The 20,498-nt window shown below is 64.4% G+C and overlaps 1 protein-coding gene across 1 annotated transcript in view; it reads right to left on the reverse strand.

Moving 5' to 3' along the window:
* KCNK9 (potassium two pore domain channel subfamily K member 9) overlaps window positions 1-18,125 on the reverse strand; it is a 56,655-nt gene extending 38,530 nt beyond the window's left edge. The window contains exon 1 of the mRNA XM_054590107.1: window positions 17,843-18,125. Coding sequence (XP_054446082.1) covers window positions 17,843-18,125 — 283 coding nt within the window. The remainder of the gene's footprint in view (window positions 1-17,842) is intronic.
* Between the last annotated feature and the right edge of the window lie 2,373 nt (window positions 18,126-20,498).

The raw sequence follows: 20,498 nt of genomic DNA on the forward strand, positions 1-20,498 counted from the left end.
TTCTCGGAGCCCAGAGCTAGGCCACCTCCCGCTCCTCTCCCAGGCGCCCGCACCACAGGCCAGGGCTCTCTCCAGCCTTCTCCCAGCCTTCTCCTGCCCCCGCACCCGCGCCCTGGACCTGGCCCAGCCCACGCTGCTCCCTCCTCCTGGCAGGCAGCTTCCCCTCAGCCACTGGCTCTCAGCCCCAACGGCCCTTCCCCGGGCCACCGTCCCTGACCACTCCCTTCCTGGCCTCCACGGCGCGGCCCACAGCTTGTAGCTTAGATGGCGTCCTTACTGTTCATGACCGTCTGCCTGCCTCCATCCCCTCTGAGCCAGCAGCCCCCGCATGTGCGCAGCACAGCACCTGGCCCGCGTCCCCACTGCTCACCGTGTGCCCCCCGGGGCATCGGCCGGCGCTTCCCCACTGCACCTTGCTTCCCCTCCCCACGCCTCCCGGAGGCAACACCCTCACCCGGTTCACCTGTGAAAACTCTGGGCTACGCAGCCCGTTCACACTGTGCGCGCGGCTACGAGAGCCGAGAGCCGAGTCTGAGCCCCCAGCGGTGCTGTGCCCCCCGCCCAACAGGCTGCTCCCTGCCAGGGAGGGAGAGGCTGACTGGCCTGGAAGACACGTCAGGCAGAGGGGACGGCCTGCGCCCAAGGGTGGCAGGAGGCAGGGGCCAAGCTGAGGGACCCGGAGCTCAGCGTGGCAGTGGGTGGGGGGGGCGCCGGCGGAGGAGCCCGGTGGGGCGGCCGTGCATCTTGGAAGTTTGGACTGGACCCTGCACACTTCCCGGAGCCCCTGAGGGGTTGGGGGCTGGGACACGGGCCGCTGGCTTTAGGAAGGTCAACGCTGCGGGGCCTTAGCACAGCGGGAGTGCAGGCTGACTACTCTCTTTGCTGGAATGAAGGACGGTCCAGAACCTTCTGTGGTGCGGCAGTGGCGGGTAAACCCTACCTCGAGGGGTGGGGCCCTGGCCACCTGGAACCAACGCCGGGACCCGCCTGCTCAGAGAGGTCGGTGCGAAGAACGCCGTGTCCCCACCCAGGGCTGCCCAGAGCTCAGGGACGTGGGCCCCTGGGCCGGCGGGGGCAGCCGCACGTGGGAGGAAGGGCTCCTTCCCGGGGGCCCGCTCACAGCAAAGCTCCCGGCGGCCCCAGGGAAACCACCAGGTCAGGCCCTGCAGGCGCCCCGTGAGTTGGACGACAAACAGCGAGACAGGCAGGCCGCGGGGGGGCCGGGCGGCCGCGGGGTGCGGGAGAACCCCGACTCCCACGCGGTGGGGCTGCCCTCCCCACCAGACTGCCCACCGCTTCCCCCGAACACCTGCCGTTCCGACTTGTGGGCTGTTGTTTTTCAGGCGTTTGCTTTTCAGAAAGAGCTGGAGAATATTCCAGAACAATTAAATATAGCTCCCGTGGAAGCTGTTCCACTTACATGCCTGTGTTCATTCAACAAACGTTCTCCGAGGGCCTGCTCAGTGCCAGATGCTGGCAGACAACCGTCTCGGCCACTGGGAGGGCAAGAAGGCGGCCCCTGCGCAGGGGGCCAGGGAGGGGGCCGGGCTCGGGGGAGCTGGGCACAACGCGGGGCGACAGGCGCTCGGCTCGGGGGGAGCCCTGGAGCGGCAGGCACACAGGAGGGGCCCCCGACCGACCAGAGGGGAGTCTTAGAGGAGGGCTCTCGGTGGCCGGTGGCTAGGTCTGCAGGGGGCGGGGCGCGGTGCAGGACGGGCTGAGCGGCAGCCAAGGGCACGGATGCCCCTCTACCATGAGCCCCCGGGGGCCACTGGAGGCTCTGGAGCAGGGGAGCAACCCGGTCTAATTGGAGGGGCCCCGGGCAGCAGGATGCGCAGCGGCTCGGCGGGCACCCCTCGAAAAGGCACGCGGCCCCCCGCCAGCCCGTGGAAAACAAACAGTGAGGTCATCGCCAGAAGCAGCCAAGCTGGAGCGGGCTCTCTGTGTGCCCAGGAAGGCGCTGGCGGAGCTGGAAAGCACCACCTGAAGGAAAAACCCAGAGCGTTTCCGAGGCCCGGGACTCCTGCGGCCGGGGCGGGCGGGCTGCAGCCGGGCGGTGCGGGGGACCGGGCGCCCCGGGTCCCCGCTGACCCACAGAGGGGGCAACGTCCCGGGCGACGGCCACGCACACCCGAGGGAGGAGGGGAAGGCGCCCAGCACCGAGAGGCCCCATGTCATGCGTGAGGAGGCGAGGCCCATGGCGCCAGCGCAGGGTGGGGAGCCGCGCCAGGAACTGGCGGGACGAAGGCAGCTCTGCTGGCGGCCGCCCCCTCCCCCGCTGGGCGCGATCCCCATCTCAGCCCCACCTTCTCCTCCAAGTCCTTTACAAGGGACTCTTGGGACGCCCCAGGATGCCAACTGAAGCAGGCAGTGGCCTGTGTGCAGTTCAGCAGCAGGTTCAAGAGTGGCCGTCCTCTGGCAGCCGCTGGAGACCCCGGAGCCAGCTCCATCCATGGGACGGTTCCCCATGTGGGTGGTGAAGGCCAGACCGGGGAGGGAGACCTGCCCGAGGGGCCAGAGAGACCGTGCGGTACCAGGCGCCGCGCCGGGACACGCGGGACCCGACCATGGTTGAGGGTCGTACCGGGCACAGAGTGGGTACGGCAGAGCTCGCAGGCCCTGAGCAGGCTGCCAGGAGGTCCCTCGTGCCCCAGGGGTCCAGGTTCCACGTGCCCCAGGCCTCCGGGCGGAGCTGAGATGGCCGTGAAGCCACACCCCGCTCCCCGTCATCTTCCAACGACTGGTCTAAGTGTGGCCATGGGACCCTCTCCTGGCCAACGAGGGAGCAGCAGAAGTTGCTGGGTGGGGCTTCCAGGAAAGCATTCGAGGGCCAGTCCCCGCTGGCATAACCCTCTGACCTTTGCCCCGTCTTGCTCCCCGCCTGGAACAGAGACGTGACCATCACAAGCACAAACGCCCACACACGGGGGAAAATGACACTGGAAATCTAAGGAACCTGGGCCCCAGGTGGCCCTGGACATCGTAGCCCGAGACCAGTACCATCACCCCCTGGACGATCCACCCAGGCGTCCCCTGGGGCCTCCAGGTCAGCCACGCCACCGTGTGGGTCTCATCGATGTCCTTGACTCCCACACGGTGCTCGGCGAGTCCCCACCAATGGCATGAGGGCACATTGTTGTGAAGTTCATGCCCAAAGTTTCTGATAACAGGAGCTGCAACATTTGACATGTTTCCGTTTTGTCCATTCTCCTAGGAAGCTTCTGGCACAGCCGCCGCGAAGGTCCGTGTGCGGGGACCACACATGCGCCCGACACCCTGAGCTGGGGACCCGGACTTCCCACCTTATGTTTATGACTTTCGTTATAAGCTGTCTCAAAATCTCCCTGGAAGAGAAAGGGCAAAAGCAAGCTAAAAACATAAAGATACATGTGTAACAAATGCCAATAAAAGAAAGGAGGCACAGAAATAGTATCAGGAAAAAAGAACTTAGAGCAACAATTAAGAAGCTTGTTTTATGAGGGCAAAATTTGTCTCTGCCAAGAAGAAACACCACACAGGAACCTTTATGCATCTAACCACGTAGCTTCAAAATATATAAAACTAAAGCTGTCAGAAACACAAGGAGAAATGGCAAACCGAAGTGACAAAGCACAGGGAGAGGCGCTAATGGGTCTCCCTCAGGAATTGAGAAGAAATGGTGACGGTAATCAGGTGCCTGTGAAGCAAGGGCATGAGCCGAAAGACACAGCGAGTCAGGCAGCCACTCCGAGGGAGCGAGGTGACGCGATGCAACGAGGGGGACCGTGGGGAGCCGAACAGGGACTACGCTCCACTAACGGCTTCACAGTTAATAGGCAGCGCTCATTTAAAACTCCGTGCGTGTGTGTGCGCACAGGCTGAATCCCGCATGTGTGCGGGGTGATTCCGCCAGCAGTCACTGCGCTCTGCCCTTGAAAAGGACTTAAGTAACAAAATAAACAAGTTTGACTTAATAGATTTATGTAAAACTTCACACACACACACACACACACACACACACGAAACATTCTTTCCAAACATCTGTGAAACCCTACAAAAAGGAACCACTGAGCTACAAAGAGTCCGTTAACTTTTGAAACATAGAAATTGCACCTTAGAAATGTGCCTTCCAACAGTGACCACTCAGTAACCATTAGCTATTTTAAATGTTTCAAATGCAACCACTCTGAGCGCTGCTCTTTTTTCTATTAATTATTTATTTTTAGAGAGAGGGGAAGGGAGGGAGAAAGAGAGGAAGAGAAACATCACGTACCAGAGAAACCTCATCGGCTGCCTCCTGCCTGTGCCCCAGCTGGGGACCCGCACCCAGGCCTGTGCCTGACCGGGAATCGAACCGGCAGCCTCTCACCTTGCCGCAGGATGTCCAACCACCCGAGCCACACAAGTACAGGCAAGAAGGCTATTCTTATTATCATTATGTTATTGTTATTGCTGTGATTATCCCTATTTTTATAGATGTCAAAAGCCAAGGCCCAGAGAGGCTGCACTGCACGCCCACGGTCGCGCCGTCAGCCAACGGCAAGGCGGGATGACACCCAGCAGCCAGGATCAGAAGCGATGCTCCCCGTCGCTGTGCTGACAAGAGCGGGGGGGTGTGTGCCTGTATACGGGTACCTGTGCACCTGCGTAACTGCGTAATTTTCAAATGCACACTTGGAATAACTCTTGCACTGAGGAAAAATTAACTCACTCGTAAAGTCTTGGCAAGTAAGTGGTGACGAGAGACCCACAGGCTGCAGCCACAGCGGCACTCGGAGGAGCATGCATAGCCTTTCGCGTGTGCGTTACAAAGCAGAAAGCCTAGTCACAGTGCATTAACGTAGGAAAAGAAAACTAAACCTCAAGGGAGTGAAATAAGTATTTAGTAAGTGTAAATGCAATATCAGTAAGTCGGATCATCTAATCTGATAAAACCAGGAGCTACTTCTTTTAAAAGATCCATGCACGTTGGAAACTAATTCCAAATATTTTCAAGCAATGAAGAGCCAAAGGAAAACCCGCGAGCGGCCTGAGGTGGCCGGGGCCCAGCGTCTCGTCCGCGTCCACGCAGCAGCCTGCCCGCCCCGCCACCTCCCGGGGACGGGAGGGGCTGAGGGGCGCGCTGCACCAGGAGACTGCCCCTGCTACGTAGTCTTTGTCTGATTTTCCTCGCGTTTTCCTATGTGAATTGTCAAATATATACTCAGGTAGAAAGAAAGAAACTATAATAGGCCCCAGGGACAAATAATTAAGCTGCAGTAATTAGCAACCCACGGCCGATCCATTTCCTCTGAACCCCCCACATCCCCTGCCACTCGGACGGTCTCGTCGCATCTCTAAGGGTCGGCGTGTTGCTCTAAAGTATAAGGACCCAGTTATTATATGCAACCACAGTAAAATAATCACGCCAAAAACATAACAAAAGCACGTGTGTAGTATGTAAATACACAAGCACCGCATGCTATCTGTTGAAAAACCGAATTAAGAACAGTTCAGAGAAGCGCAGTGCGTTCACAGTCCCCAGAAGACACTGCAGGAGGCAGGAGCGCCCACGGTCCGAGGCCAGTGGAGGGGCCTGGCCACCGTCCCTGGACCCTAAGCTGCGGGGCTTGAGCTCAAAGTCTCTCCGGGACGCAGCCTGGGTGGAGGCCACGCCACCACAGCAGCCCGGCGACCTCATGTGTGGCGGGCTTTTGAGAATAACGATACAACGATCAACACGCTGGGGCAACAGAGTGTCCTCGGCTGTAACTGGATCAACTCGCACACACGGCTCAGCCGAGAGCCGACCCTTGTCGGGTGACATCTACACAACAAGCCCTAGACCAGGCGCCTTCATTTCCATTTCTCGGGAAATGTACACGCAGCCCTAGGAGGCTGTTATGGGCTGAGCTGCGCCCCCCCAGTTCCTGTACTGAAGTCCTGTCCCCCAGCCCCTCAGCAGGTGAGCGTGTTTGGAAATGGAGTCTTTAAGAGGGGATCAAGCTAAACCGCGGTCCCTGGCGTGGGCCCTAACTCCACAGGACTGGCGTCCTTACAAGAGGGGCAATTAGGACCCCGACACATACAGGGAGGAGACCGTGCGGGGACACAGGGAGAAGACGGCCGCCTACACACCACTCAGAAGGAGCCACCCTGCCGCCACCTGGATCTGGGACGTCTAGGCTCCAGAACGGCAGGAAAACAAATGTCCATCGTTCAGGCCCCCCAGGCGCAGGGCTTGGTCACGCAGCCGGAGCTGACTCGCACGGCAGCAGACGGCGGTGCCCCAGCTATTTTACAAATGAGCAAACAGCTGCGAGATGGGACCGCACGGGGACCCAGAAGCAAGTCCCCCGCTGCGCTCCGCTGCCACGCAGGCAGCTGATCTCGGAGGGCAGATGGGGCGGGGCCGGGCAGCGGACCAGGCAAGATGACCAGACCGCCCTGCAGCCTCGGCCTCAGCGTCAGCAGGGGCGTCTCCCAGTCCCAACTCCGGCTGCGGTCACCTCGCGTGCTCCGGCCGGCGGCCTGTGGGCGATACACAGCGCACCGGCGGAGGCCTGGCAGGAGGCCTCGCTCGCCTCCCCTGCCCTCGCGCACCTCTGCCTTTGCCAAGAGGAAAACACACAGCGGTCTGGACGGCGCTACCCCAGGCAGCCCGCAGACCAGCGGTGAGAAAAGGCACCCTGCTGGGCCGCCCAGAGTGGCGGCGGGCGCAGCTGAACCACAGGCAGGGGCCCTAGGGAGAGGCGGTTTCAAGCCTCAGTATCGGTGCGTGACTTGTCACCGACACTAGCTAACTGAGACAGCAGGTGAAAAGCAGCCGTCTACGTAACAACGCAGCTCCAAGCACAGGCTCTGAGGTTAGACTGCCCGGCGTGACCCCAGGCCCCGCTGCGGTGTGGCTGTGTGACCTTGGGCAAGCTGCTTAACCCCTTGATCTGCCGTGTCCTCCGTGAAACGTAAACACGTGGAAGTAGCGATCTGACAGGGTGAGTGAGAGGGTGAGATTCATCGGGGTCGTGTCTGTAGGCCCGGGAGCCCAGAGACACTCAGAAACAAGGGCTCGAAGGCGGTGGTAAGAGAGAGGCTGACTTGTCCTGGGAACGCTGGTCAGCACGGCCAGGGGAAGCGGATGAGACCCTTTGTCTTCTCCTTTTGTTCTCACATTGACGCCCCATCTGCCTTTCCCTACTAACTCAGTGAGGTAGTGAGCACCCCGTCACTGGAGGAGCAAGCAATGAAGCCGTCCCACGAGAGCAGGGCCAGAGGACCTCTGGGTCCTCCTGAGGCCGCTGCTCCCTGTCTCCAGCCCACGGCCCCAGGCAGGGGGACGGCATCCGGGGCAGCACAGGGAGCAGCCGCAGGTGTAATGGACAGAACGCTGGGCTGGGAGGCAGAAGCCTTGGGTTCAAGGCCCGGCTCCGCTGTGGATGCTGGGCCAGCCACCGGCGCCCTGAGCCCCATCAGCATAACTGGGTTAATCCCTGGCCCTGCCTCTCACAGCGTTGACACGCGGATGAAAGATGGTAGTGGATGGCAATCGGCCTTGCAAACTAGGCAAGGCAACAAACAAGCACTCTGCACAGAGCGATCCATAACGCCGTCCCTCCAGGCGCACCGACGAACGCCTCCTTTCTGAGGTCCCCTCCTTCGCTAGCCCCGGGTGGGCAAGCGTGTGCCAAGCGCGCTCTCACTGCCCATTCTTCACCGCGGCAGATATGACCGATCAATCACACGCAGCACCCTTCCCGTTGCATAACCATGGCAGGCGGGACTCAGCGACCACACGTGGCACTCCTCCCCATCAGGGCTGCTCAGTTCGGCGTCCCAGCGACCACGGCCGGCCGACTGGACCACACCGGCCGGGTGAGCCCTCTCCGGCCCTGGAGCCAGACCGAGCCTCAAGGGCGCCCACCCCCGCCTGCCTCCACGGTGTCCAGGCGGCCGTGGGTTCCAGTACCTACAAGTGCACCCGCAGGCCCCTGGGACTAGCCGTGTCTGGGATGAGGGTGAATTCTCATGTCTGTGGGCACCAGCCTTCCCACCCTGATAGCTAAGAAAATGTTCCGAAATAGTCACAACGTCAAAAACATTTTCAACACTGTTGAGAGCTACTGAAGTAAAATTACCCAGCAGAATCTATACTCTGAGAGGTTCAATAAAGAGGTTCAACTATCAATAACTGGCAAAAAAAAAAAAAAGAGAAGGGAATACTCTAAATCACTAAAAATAGAAGGACTGTTAAGTAGATGATAGCATGTCCATTTAGGGACTACACAGCTGTTAAAAGACATTTCCCCAAGGACTGCAGAAATACTAGGTGATGTTTGATAAAAGTATAAAGAGAAGAGGGCTCTGAAATGCAAGGCAGTCCAGCAGAGTCATCATGGGTGCCTACCAATACCTATGTCCACTCCTTCCTCACCAGAATCCCAGTTTGGTTGGAGGCGCACATGCCCCATTTTCCAGACTCCCTTGCAGCGAGGGTTGGTCATGTAACACAGTCCTGGCCAATGAGATGCAAGGAGGAGTCCTTGAATGGGCCATCCAGGAAAGCTCTTTAGAAAGGAGCAGGCTCAGCTAGCACATGCCTTTGTCTGCTGTTCTTCCTCTTGTTCCTGTCAGGAAGGATACGGGAAGTGATGCTGGAGGTAGAGCAGCTATCTTGGAACCACGAGGCACCAGCTGGAGAATGAAAGCCACGCTACGATGCCGGAGCAGAAAGAGAGAAGGAACCTGCATGTACAAAGGCAGGGGGAAGCTGCCTGTCAGCCCGCCTGCCTGCCCCAGAATTCTTAACTGAGAGAGAGAACACTGCTGTGTTGGTTAAGACACTGTTCACTGGGTTCTCTGCAACAGGCAGCTGAACCCAATCAATCTGACAGATTCATTCTGATAAAATAATAAAAATGGGGCGCATTTGGGCAATGAGGAGAATGTGAACACAAAAAGCTAAAGCCTTTGTCGCATGTGACCACGAGCCCACACAGGAGCCGTGGGGACGTCTGTCCCCTCTTTATACAACGTGCTCCCCCACTGCTACTGCCCCCCCTTCCTGTGACGTGCGAGCCCCCCTGTGGGCCGACACGCAGCGCCGTCCACCCAGCGGTGTGTGAGTCCCTCTGGCCCGGACACTGTTCCCAATGGGCGTCAGGCCTACTTGCCAGCCGCCGGCGCTCCTCAGCGCGCGGGGTGCCGCCAAAGAGGTTGGAATCGCCCAGACACGGCGCTCACGCCGGCAGCCTCCTCGTGACCGGGCTCGGCCAGGCCAGAGCACCTCCCCTGCCCCGCAGCGTCCGGGGGGCCCAGACAAGACTGCATCCCCAGCGGTCGCTTCCCACACAGAGGCCGGGAGAGACCAAGGCCTCGACCCTGCAGGTGCGGGGTGCCCGCACGGAGCTGCCTCCAGACGCTCCGAGAGCCTCGCAGGCGGGCTGCAGCAGGGCCGCGCACCCCCGAGCACAGAGCCGCCGAGAACCCCGGCTTCCGGCGTGGCGGGCAGGTGTCGCCCCAGTTCTCCCCAACTCCCGAGCTCATCCAGCCACCTGAGCAAGCTGCCCCTGCCCCACCTGGGCGGCTCGCCCCTGCCCCACCTGGGGGACTCACACCAGCCCCACCTGAGCTCTCGTTTCCCAACCACCTCGCGACAGAGCCCGAATGCTCAGCGCAGCAGCCAGCTGCCCCACGGCGCCTGTACGCGGGAGCACTGACCCAGCCGCCCTGGCCCCCGCCCACGGAAGCCCCGTGTCACCGGCAGGTCCTCACTAGGCTTCTCTGCAGACAAAGACTGGGGGGCTCAGAGGGGTAAGAGGCCCGCAGGAGGGCCAGGCACACACGTCACACAATTCCGGGGACCCAGCGACCAACGCTGCACAGCCCAGGCCACCGCGGGGCTGCAGCTGCCCCCTGTGCGGGCAGCTCCCCCTGCAGCCTCGGCGGCCGTTAACGCTCCCAGCACCCCAGCTGCGTGCCCACCCTCCACGCCTCCAACGAACAGCCAGCAGGACCTGAAGACGCCACTGCCACATGCCGCGTGAACCTGCTGACGTTCCCAGTCGGTCCCCAAGTGCAGTGTCTTGTTCCCGACATGCCATCACCGGACAATCAGCAAACACCTGCGGGGGCACTTCATGGCGGGTGCGAGGACCCCGGGATAACAGGCGCGGCCCCCTCTTTCCCGGAAGCAGACTCGGCGCAGCCCAGGCACCCACGGTTGCCCACTGACCAGCGTCCAGGGGACAGACACGAGGACGGCCTCGGGCCTGTGAGCACGCGGTCCCAGGCTGGGAGGAGGGAACAGCATGGACGAGGTGCCACTTTGGACCTGCCAAACATGCGGTGTTGCGGGGGGTGGGGGGAGGGGGGGTGCAGCCACACGCCAGAGGCCGGGGGTCAGGCAGGCCGAGGGCGCCGCGGGGCAGAGGGCTAGCCGCCTGGACAGCGCCCCAGGGAGTGCGCAGCCCGGCCCCTCAGCCCCAGGCCCAGGCTGGGGACGCGTGTGCTCCGCGGCCTCCCGCCCTCCTGAACGGGCTGCACCCACACGTCTGGTGGGGCCAGTGACAGGCGAAGGCCATTTCGCAGGTGGGTACCTCTTCCTGCCAGGTGCCTGGTAGACTCACATGGGCCTGTCAGCGGTGGTGGTGGCCTTGGGGACCGAGATCACACCTCTGCGCTGCGGGAGTGAGAAGCTTCCTTTTCGACAAGACGTGTCCCTAACCTGCCATCTTCCCAGAAAACCAACAGCTCAAGTTCAAAAGCCTGGGGCCTACACCCTGCGTCCATGCCTGCCTGTGGCCCCGAGGCCCAGCCAAACGGACAGCTGTCCCCGAACCACTGAGCTCAAAGGCCAGGTGCCCCTGGGGGCCAGAAGCATGACTGGGCCTCCCGCAGGCGAGCCCTGAGCTCCCCAAGCCTGGCTGGGCCCTGGGGGGACCTGAGACCAGCAGGCCCCCAGCCCTGGGGACTCAGGCGTCTCCGGAGGAGACGCAGCCCAAACACAAAACTGGGGCATCATGGGGAAGCTGCTTCAGGAAGGAGCCGCTTGCAGGCTGGGCTCCGCCCCCTGCCCACAGCGGTGACAGGTGTCAGGGAAGAGGAAGGAGAGGCTGGGGGTTGGTGGGGGGCAGGCAGGCAGGCGTGAGTTCGGACCAGGGCGGACAGACAGACAGGCACGGCAACACCTGAAGCGCCCACTGTGGCTGCAGCCTGAGGACTGGCTCGGACCCAAGAGGGCGTCAAGACCCCGCGGGGTGCGTGGCAGGGGAAGGTGGCAGCGTGGGCCTCAGGAATGGCACCGTGGTGGCAGAGCAGCGGGCGGTGTCCCAGGAAGCCATGTTTCCCCAACGGGACCAGGCTGAGGGAATCCAACACCCAGGCTTGGACCGGCGGCCCCAGAAGCCCCGGCCGGGCCTCCGACCGTGACGGTGTCCTTCCGCTGGACGATGGAACTGTCCCACCTCCAAGGACGCTTCCTAAGTGCAGGGAAACCCTGGAGGGGCACCGGAGGGGCCGGGGCTGGGAGAGGCAGGGCACGGGGTGCCCCCAAGAGTCGGGCAGGAGAGCAGAGCTGGGAAGACAACTTCGCAACTTTCCCAAGAGCCAACGGGGCCCCCACTGCACCCGCCTACCCATGGTCATAGCAACAACCAAAGATGGGCACAGAGCGAGCGGCCCTTTCCCACACGCGCTCTCTGATGCCACGGACACCCCGCTCGTGTCCCTGGGTCACGGACAAGGCAGCAGGGCTGACGGGCTGCACGTGGAATCCGGGCTGCGGGGCAGGCCAAGACCAGACACAAGCCCGGGGGTCACAAGCCAGAGGCCAGCGGCAGGGCCTGGCCCTGGCCCGTCCGCTCTGCAGACGCCAGTGTGGCCCAGCGTCCCTGTCACACCGACACTAGCTCCACCCCCAGCCCCCACGCCAGCCACAAGCGCACCCTCCTCTTGTCGGGCCCACCCCTCACCCATGGCCGCTTGCTGGCTGGCTTCTCCCGGGACTGCTCGGTCGGGGGCTTGGTTCACCCTAGGACCCCAAGATGGGGCAAGGCCGGGAAAGCGCCGAGGGCAGCGGGCGGTGGTCTGCTCGGGAGCCTCCTCTTCCCCGGCCCAGAGGCTGCGATCTGTTCACAACATCCCAGAGCCAGGCCAAGGTGCTCACGGACACCCCCCGATTTTCTCACATTCCCCTGCTACCAGTGTTCTATCAGCCACCGGCCCCCTTCCCTGGGTACACAGCACACCTCTCTGTCCTGTGCTCGGAGACCCCCGCCAGGGCCTGCGCCTGGGCTCCCGCCAATCCGAGACAGAGGCCCCCACGCCCGGCTCGGGTGCACGCGGCCAGCTGCCTGCACCAGCTGCTCAGGACACCAGGGCAACGCAGGACGGGGGCTGCCCAGAGGCGGCGCACCGATGGGGTGCTCGCTGAGTGCAGACAGGGGAGCGGGTGGGGTCTTCCTGCGCATCAGCCCGGACATGGAGAGCGCCCACAGCCCAAAACCACCCAGAGAGGGGCCAGGCTGACGAAGGACACTGCTGAACACACTCGGGCGCCTGGGCCGCGACGGGACAGGAGGTGAGCCACGGCCCACTCGGCCTTCCTGCGAGGATGACACAACACAGGCGGGCGCCCTGAGCTAAAGGGGGGACGTTCCGCAGGCAGAAGTCCTGGAGCCGGGAGAGGCAACGAGAGGAGCCCTCAAACAAAACCCCGCAAGGAAAGGAACACCAGACAAGCCACCCCGAGGCCAGCGGGGAGGAGGGTGGCCCAGAGGACAGAGGGGAGACCCTCACCGGCACCCACCCCTCCCAGGATTCCTCTGCCTGTGGACTCTCTCAGGAGAGTCCCTCCCCCGCCCCGAGGCCGCCTGCCTGGGGTCCTCCCCTCCTGCTTTCCAGGCTCTGCTGGGACCAGGCATCACGTTTCTGCCCTCCGCGTTTCCCGGTGCTCTGGGGAGGCTGGTGCCAGCAGGGCGCGGGGCCACTTTGTGCTCTGCCTAGGGACAGGCCCCCAGGGCTGGCAGCCTGTCCATCCGGGAACCCACACCAGCCATACCCTGGACCACCTCAACAGACCCTCCCACTGCAGGCCCACCGCTCATCAGTCTGCTGAGTCCCCTCTCCTCTCCCGGGCCTGGGCCCCCCACTTCTGATTTCTAAATGTCTCCTCAGGGACCGCCCGATGCCTCTGTAAGAGAAGACCCCGCCGACCCCTCCCTGCCACAGGGTAGCCCGCCAGATCAGAACCTCCCGCAATAACCCCAACCTCCCTCTGAACACACACCCCTTCAGCATGTGTGAGGGGATGAGTTCCCTGTCTCTGAAGACATTCAAGACAACGCTGACTGATGGGGGGGTCCCGGGCTGCCAGTTCTGATCTGCCCCTTGATCTGCAGGCAATTGCATGGGCGTGGTTTGTTTTCAAGAATCACTGACCAATGCACGTAGGACGTGTGCACTTTTCTGTACCCACATAACAGCTCGTTAGAAATTATTTTAATGAAAATGATTTGGAGCTGCTGGCCATTTGGCAGGAGGGAGATGCGGCTGGAAGGCCTTGGAGGGCCCCCTGAGGGCCCCCCGAGAGGGAGACAGAGAGGCGCTGGGAGCCCCGCCCCAGCACAGGGCAGGAGCCTGGTTGAAACCGCCAGAGAGAGGAACGGACCGGCGCGGGGAGGCCCCGTGGGTGCACAGAGGACTGAGCACCTGTGCGGGACGGCTGCACGCACCACGCGGGGGAGCCTGCTGAAAGGAGACCCCGGGTTCAAGGTCCGCTGCCTCCCCTGTGCCTCGGTTTCCCCGGCGGCCCAGCGGGGCTGTGCGCCCTCAGGCCCAGCGGCAGAACGTGGACGTGCCCCGTGCAAGGCGCTGTGCTGAGCCGGCAGGCACAGGGAGAAGAGACCCAGTTTGGTATCAACGACGCTGGGACTGAGGGAGACAGGGCAGGGGGCGGGGCAGAGCCCAGGAAGGCGGCCGAGAGGAAAGCCAAGGAGACTTCCCGGAGGGCAGGACGGCTTACGCGGGCAGCAGGGGAGGGGTTAACGGGCTTGGCCGTCCCTGCTCTTCTTGCTGGGCTGCAACCACTGCTTGGGTTTCCAGCTCCCCCCCACCCCCCGCCCTGAGGCCTTATCTTGTTATCTAGCCTCTCCCCAGAGCCTCCGTGCAGCGTGAGCGGCAGCGTGGACCCAGCGGGGGCAGGCGCCCAGCGAGCGCGTGAACCACGGGTGGAAAACGACACCCCAGCGCTCTGTGCCCTGGGAAGCGCTCTCGCCCTGCGCAAGAGCGAGATAAGGGGGCTGTCGTCTAAATTACGACTGGAGCAGGTGCAGAATCCAACCGAGGGAACCACGGGAGCCCCAAACCCCCTCCCCGGGTGCGCCCGCCCGGCCCGCAGAGCCTGGCCCCCAAGCGAGCCGCCTCGATTCCTGCAGCAGCCCCCCCACGCCTGGCCTCAGATGCGCCCAGAGGGTCTGGGGCAACCGGGCCCAGGCAGACTGCTCCCTGTCCCCGCCACCCCCCCCCCCCACAAACTGCAGCTCGCCCTCCCGGCGCCTCCCGGCCCCTCCCTGCAGGCGAGCTCCAGATTCTAAGCATGGTTTCTTCTTCAAAACAACTTTGGTCACAGACATCAGGTTCAAATCAGAGGTGTCGTGGATGTTTCCACTGTGCTGTCAGAAGGGGCAGCTCATCATGGAGCCTAAGGTTGGCCTCAAGTGCCTCCGGCAGGGAAGCCACGAGTGTGCTGGGGGCCCCTGAGCACCCAGGCCTCCGCCCCAGGCAGAGAAACTCAAGGCCAGCCCTGCGCGGCCCCGCCGGCCCCAGGGAGCACGCCTTCCAGCCTGGCTTCCCCCACAGCCACCGACAGCCTGGGCCAGGCGCGGGTGCGGGGCGCTCTCCAGTGTCCTGCTCATCAGACCAGCACTGAAGGGTGCGTATGTGAGGGCGCCCCACCTTTAACGTGGGGGAGAGTCCCAAAGGTCTAGGGCTCCCCAAGTTGAGAACCCAACAGTACGACCTCTGGGAAGAGGCTACAAGTGGGACAGACATTAGAGAAGCAAGAGTGGGGGAGAGGCGCCCAGCGCTGGGTTCCTGATGGGGCTGGGCCACCCTCTCGTGGGCCCCCGCACCCCGGCTCCTCGCTCCTCCTGACCGCAGGCGGCGGCTGGGCCCAGCGCTCCGGGGAGAGCAGGGCAGGACTCAGCGTGACATCCCTCCACAGCCTTTCACAAAGGTGCGGCCACAGACCCAACACCGAGGGGTAATTACACACGCATTTAAAACCTGTCTCACACAGGGAGCTCACGGCTACCTATGGGGAGCGGCGTTCATGAGCAGAGGGGACAGCGCGCACGTGGTCCCGGCCCCACCTCGAGAGGCGCGCTCGAAGCTGACGCATGTCGGAGAGACGTCGCTCGAGGTTCGATGAGACAGAAGCAGCCGGGAGGACGAACCTGCCTCATGGCCATCACTGCCCGAGAGGAGACAAGTCCTCGGAGGGCCCGGCTTGGGGCCGGGTTTTGTTCTAGGCCTAAGAGCCCCTTCATTTGCATTTATATTTAAAAAAGAAGAAAACAAGCATAATTAACTAGAAAGGTGCTTTGTTTCCTGAACATTCGAGGGCTTCGGCTAAACAGCTGCCCGGGTCAGAGAGCAGGGTGCGCAACTACTAAGTGCTCCGGTTGCCCGGCGGCCGCAGGCTCCAGGGTTCCCACCGGCCCTTCAGAGTCAACCTGGCAGGTGGGCCCTGTGCAGTGCCCCTTCTCCCGGTGGGGAAACTGAGGCCGGGAGTTGGGAACCGACCTCCTCCTGCTCCTCCAGGGTCTTCCCACTGCGGGGAACCCGAGTGACGACGGCCCTTTCTTCCCATCCTTACGCGTTACTTCGGTCCCTTCCTCCAAATCGGTTGCCCACTCAGTGAAGAAAGAGAGAACAAGCGGCACAGTCCTCAGACGCCCTGGGCCCCGGGGCCGGCTGGGGCTGCCCCCACGCCCCTGGCTGAGAAAAGCCCCTCCGCGGGCCGCACGCTCCTGTCCGCTCCTCTTTGGACTCAGAACCATTAGAAGCCTGAACCCAGAACCACCGATCAGAACCCACGCACATGCCTCCACACAGACTTGACCAGCCTAACGGTTCTTTTCTGCAGGCGAGCTGAACAGCTCTGGGCCTGACCTGAACTCCGGCCCCTTCCTAATGCACTTCACCCCTGGGAGCTGCCCAGCGCTGTGCGTCCCAGTGCGGACTGGGCCTCCCCTGTCCTGGGTCGAGGTCACCAAAGACGAGGGGAGGACGGCTTTGACTGTCCACGGGGAACTCAGCTCAGGAGGCGCGCCCCTGCTCCCCGGCTCGCGGGCACACAGACCCCCCAGGGATCAGCCCCGTGCCCCTGCGTGTCGTGACCACGGCTCACGCTGGAGAGTGAACGGTAATGACCAACTGGCCCTTCCAGGCCCCGGAAGCACCTGGTGGCAAAGGCAGGGCTTTTCTGGGTTTGGGCCTCGGGGCCAGGGGCCAAGGGCCAGGGCCAAGCAGCCGCGAAGCTGGTGATGGAGACAACAGACGGGCAATTTCCTTCCCCACATATAAAACCCTGCGGCAATGAATTAAACATTGCAAACAAGATGACTCTCTCAAAGTGTTTCCAGCCCAGAAGGAAACGCAGGCCGTCCTGCACCGGGACTTCCTGTTGCATACGGCACCGAGAACCCCCGTTCTGCCAGCAGCAGAGCTTTCCAGGCGAAGACAAATGCCAAGGGGAGCCGGAGGAGGAGGCCTCTTTCCCGGGGCCGGGGGCAGGCAGGCTGCAGGGGGCAGGAAGGAGGCCGCCCCAGGCCAGCACAGCCGCCCTGACCGGGCCAAGGGGGGGGACCGGGGGGAGGGCCGGGCAGGGTGCTCACGGAGACAAGTGGCAGATCCCAGAGACACCACCTGCCTCCTGCCGCGAGAGCACCCCACGTCCCCCGGGATGAGGCGCCCTGCTCGAGCTCCCAAAGGTCTCTCTCAAAGTACAGTGTCTGCGGGTCCCCCGAACCCCAGGCCTCAGTGGGGGCCCTGCCTTGGCGCCCACGAGGGAATGAATGCTCGCTGCACAGCACCCTTCGGGGGAGCCCACGGGAGTCCCCAGGGCGTCCCAACAGGACTCTGCCCAGACTGGGGCTGAACTTCTCCCGTCTCCAGGCAACACGCAGGCTTGTCCTGCTCGCTGTCACAGCCCGAGGGTGGGCAGGTCCTGACATGCCCCTGGCCCTCGACCTTGCTCCTAGCACAGTTCACCTGGCCGCCACCCCCTCTCAAATCGCCAGCCAGCAAACTCTCTCCCCCCAAGGCCTGGCACGACCAACCCAGAATTGGAAGAAGAGGCACCAGCGGGGAGGAGGGCTGAGATCGCGGCTCAGAGACGCTGGGGGCTGGCGCGGGCCAGCGCCCCCCACGCTCCAGGAGCAGCCCCTTGCCTCCTGAGTCCCTCTCCACGCCGCGGACGGCAGGCCAGCCCTCCCCAACTCCGGAGAGGTAGTAAGTGTAAGGCTTGGAACCCCGCGCAGCTCGGCCGCGCCGGGGCGGTGGGTGGGTGGGTGTCTGCTCTGCGATTATTCTTAGCGCTCCACTCTCTTCGCAAAAGTGGCGCCTCCGCCCTCCGGGATCCGGCACGCTCGCTCGGGGCTCGCACGCCCGGCTCAGACACAGACACTGGCGCCGAGGAGCCCCGGGTGGGGTCCGCGCGGGACCAGGCGCAGAGGCGGCAGAGAGGAGGGGGCTCCCGAGGGAGGAGGACGCGCTGCGGGAGGAGCCCCAGCGACACGCTGCGTGGACCCCTCGGCGCCCCGCACCCAGCCCCGCGCCGCGCGCTCAGCCGCCTCCCTGGACGCCTCCCGGGCGCAGCCCTTACCTATGGTGGTGATGACCGTGATGGCAAAGTAGAAGGAGCCGGCGAATTTCCACTGGACGCCGGCGCGGTGCGGCTCCGACTGCAGGATCACCAGCTCCAGCTGCCGGTAGTCCTCGCCGCTGATGTTGTACTTCCCCTTGATCCGGGTCTCCTCCGCGCGGAGTTTCTCCTCCTCGCGCATCTCGTGGTCCGACTCCAGGGCATCGAAAACGGCGGCGCCCACCAGCAGGTAGGTGAAGGTGCAGACGATGAGGGACAGAGTCCGCACGTTCTGCCTCTTCATGGCCGCCAGCAAGGAGCCGGCGCGGGGGGCATGTCCCGCAGGCTCGCAGCCGCGCGCGTCCCACTGCAGCGCCCGGCGGCCGCCGCCTCCTCCGCCGCCGCCGCCGCCTCCAAGTTGTAAGCGGCGGCGGCAGCAGCAGCAGCAGCAGCAGCAGCGGGGAGGCGGGGGGCGGGGAGGCTGGGGGGGCCCCCCTCCGCCGCGGCCGCCACAGCCGCCGCCACCGCGAGGCGGCTGGCGGGGCAGGGGCGGCGCGGGCCCGGGCTCGGGCGAGAAGGCGGACAGGCACAGGAGGCTGCTCGAGCGCCGAGGCCAGGCGCCCGGGAGCCCCGACACCCTGCGCCAGACCCGGCCGAAGCAGCCCGCCCCACTGCGCAGGGCCATGCACGGCGGCGCCGCCGGGCACCGCGCTGCCCTCCGCACCCCGCCCCCCGCTCCCGCCAGAAAAGCAGGAGCAGGAGCGGGCGCGCGGCCCGAGGGCGGCCGCCGGGGCCCGCGCCCCTCGGGGTCCGGCTCCCGGGCGGCGGCGCCCCGCTAGGAGCCCACAGGTTTTCGCGCGCCTGAAGGGACCACCTTCTCCTTTTACCCCACCTCGCCCCCCCCCGAGGGGGTGTGGAAAAGTTTTCGAAGTGGCGGCGTCTCCGGAGTCCCCAGCAAGCGGGGAGGGGGCCGAGCAGGTGCAGCGGGCGGGGCGGCCCAATGCCCGAAGGTCCGAGCGCCGTGGGCCCACCAAAGCGCGCAGGGACGCGGCGGGGTACCCGCCGGGCGTCGGCCGGTCCACGAAGTTTGGTCCGCTCAGCCCCCGAGGCGCGGGAGCGGGGCGCGGCCTCCGGGTGGCAGAGCCCGCGGTGGAGCGGCCTCGGGGGCGGCCGGGAGACCGCGCGGCGGCGGTCGTCCAGCCCGCTCCTCCGGGGGCGGCGGGCGCGGCGGCGGCGGCGGCGGCGGCGGGAGGGGTCCCGCGGGCCTCGCGGAGCTGCGGGCCGGGCGCGGGCGCATCAGCCGCGCCGGGGTCGGGGCTCTCCGGCGTCCGGGCGTCTGGGGAGGCGGCTGCGGCGCTGGTCTGCCCGGAGCGCTGCGTGCGTGCGCGCCGGAGGGAGCCCGAGTGTGTGTGCGTGTGTATGTGTGTGCGTGTGCGCGCGCGTGGCAGCCCCGCTCCGGCGGGAGGGCCGCGGGGGGCGGGGGGCGGGGGCCGGGCTACGCGGAGGCCCGGCCTTCCTCCCTCTCTCCTTCCCTCCCTCCCGCAGCCTCCCGGGCGCGCCACCTCCCTCCTGGTCCCCGGCCAGCTGGCGAGGCAGCCGCGGCAGCTCCAGCAGTGGAGCGAGCGCGGCTCAGGGCGCACGCGGAGGGAGCCCAGGAGGGGCGGTGGGTGCCGCGCGAGGGGGCGGAGGCGGGCGGAGGACTAGGTGTCTCCGGAGTGAAGATGGGGGCGGAGCCACCAGCAGGTTTCAGCGGCGGGGGATGGGAGGACTAAGGCGGCCGCTTGGGTCCTCGGAGCCCGGCTTCCTGAGAGCGCGCAGCCACGCGGGGCGGAGAGTTTGAGGGACCCGGGGCTAGGGGAAGAAAAGGGATTCGCCCCGAGAAGGCAGACTGGCGGCTTAAGAGAGAGGAGAGATGCGGAGGAGAGTGGGGAGCAGAAGCAGAGAAGCCGCGGACACCCGGGAGCGCAGCAGCACACGCGGTTCCCCCCGGGCCAGCCACCTGGCGCTGGCGCGTGTCCCTGGCCGGGGGCTCCGCCTCATCGTGTGCCGGGGTCCCGAGGGTTGCCTCAGCCCCAGAGAGCGTCGCTGGCCGGGTGGCCAGGCGCCTGCAGACCTGAGCCGTTACCCCGGAAAGTGCCAAGGGTGGCACGAACCGCCACTCTTGGGGTCTGGGCCTCGGGGGAGGACGCCGCACCCCCCTTTCCTGTTCTCTCCCTGTGGCTTTTACAAGAAACACCCTCTGGCTTCCCGAGGCTGGGCGCGGGGTGCATCCGGAACGCATCCTGCTCCTCCCCACGCTCCCCGCGCGGCTCGATGGCCCCTCTCTGGACCAGCCTGGAGAGGGAACACTAGGCTCGTGCCGGGACGCACCGATTTCTTGGGTCCAGAAAGGAGACACACCTCACCCCGGCTTTATACCCTTCCCATTTCAGCTTCGTTTGCCCTCTTCCCCCACCTCCCTTCAGCTCATCGATGGGGTTTCCTTCGACCACCGGAGCCCTAATCTTAATCTCTTTGGACACGAAATAGACTGGTTGAAGCCTTGGAGAACCCCCCACCCCCACCTCCCCTTCCCTGGGTCAGGAGACCTCTCTTGGACTCAGCCAAGGAAGAGACGGAGACTTGAGGAGAGGGGCGCCCCCCAGCGGCAGGCTAAGAGCCGGGGCAGTGGTGGCCA

Source organism: Pteronotus mesoamericanus, unplaced genomic scaffold (genome assembly GCF_021234165.1).
Source record: "Pteronotus mesoamericanus isolate MK-2021 breed Mesoamerican mustached bat unplaced genomic scaffold, CSHL_Meso_final scaffold_174, whole genome shotgun sequence".
Taxonomy (NCBI): domain Eukaryota; kingdom Metazoa; phylum Chordata; class Mammalia; order Chiroptera; family Mormoopidae; genus Pteronotus; species Pteronotus mesoamericanus.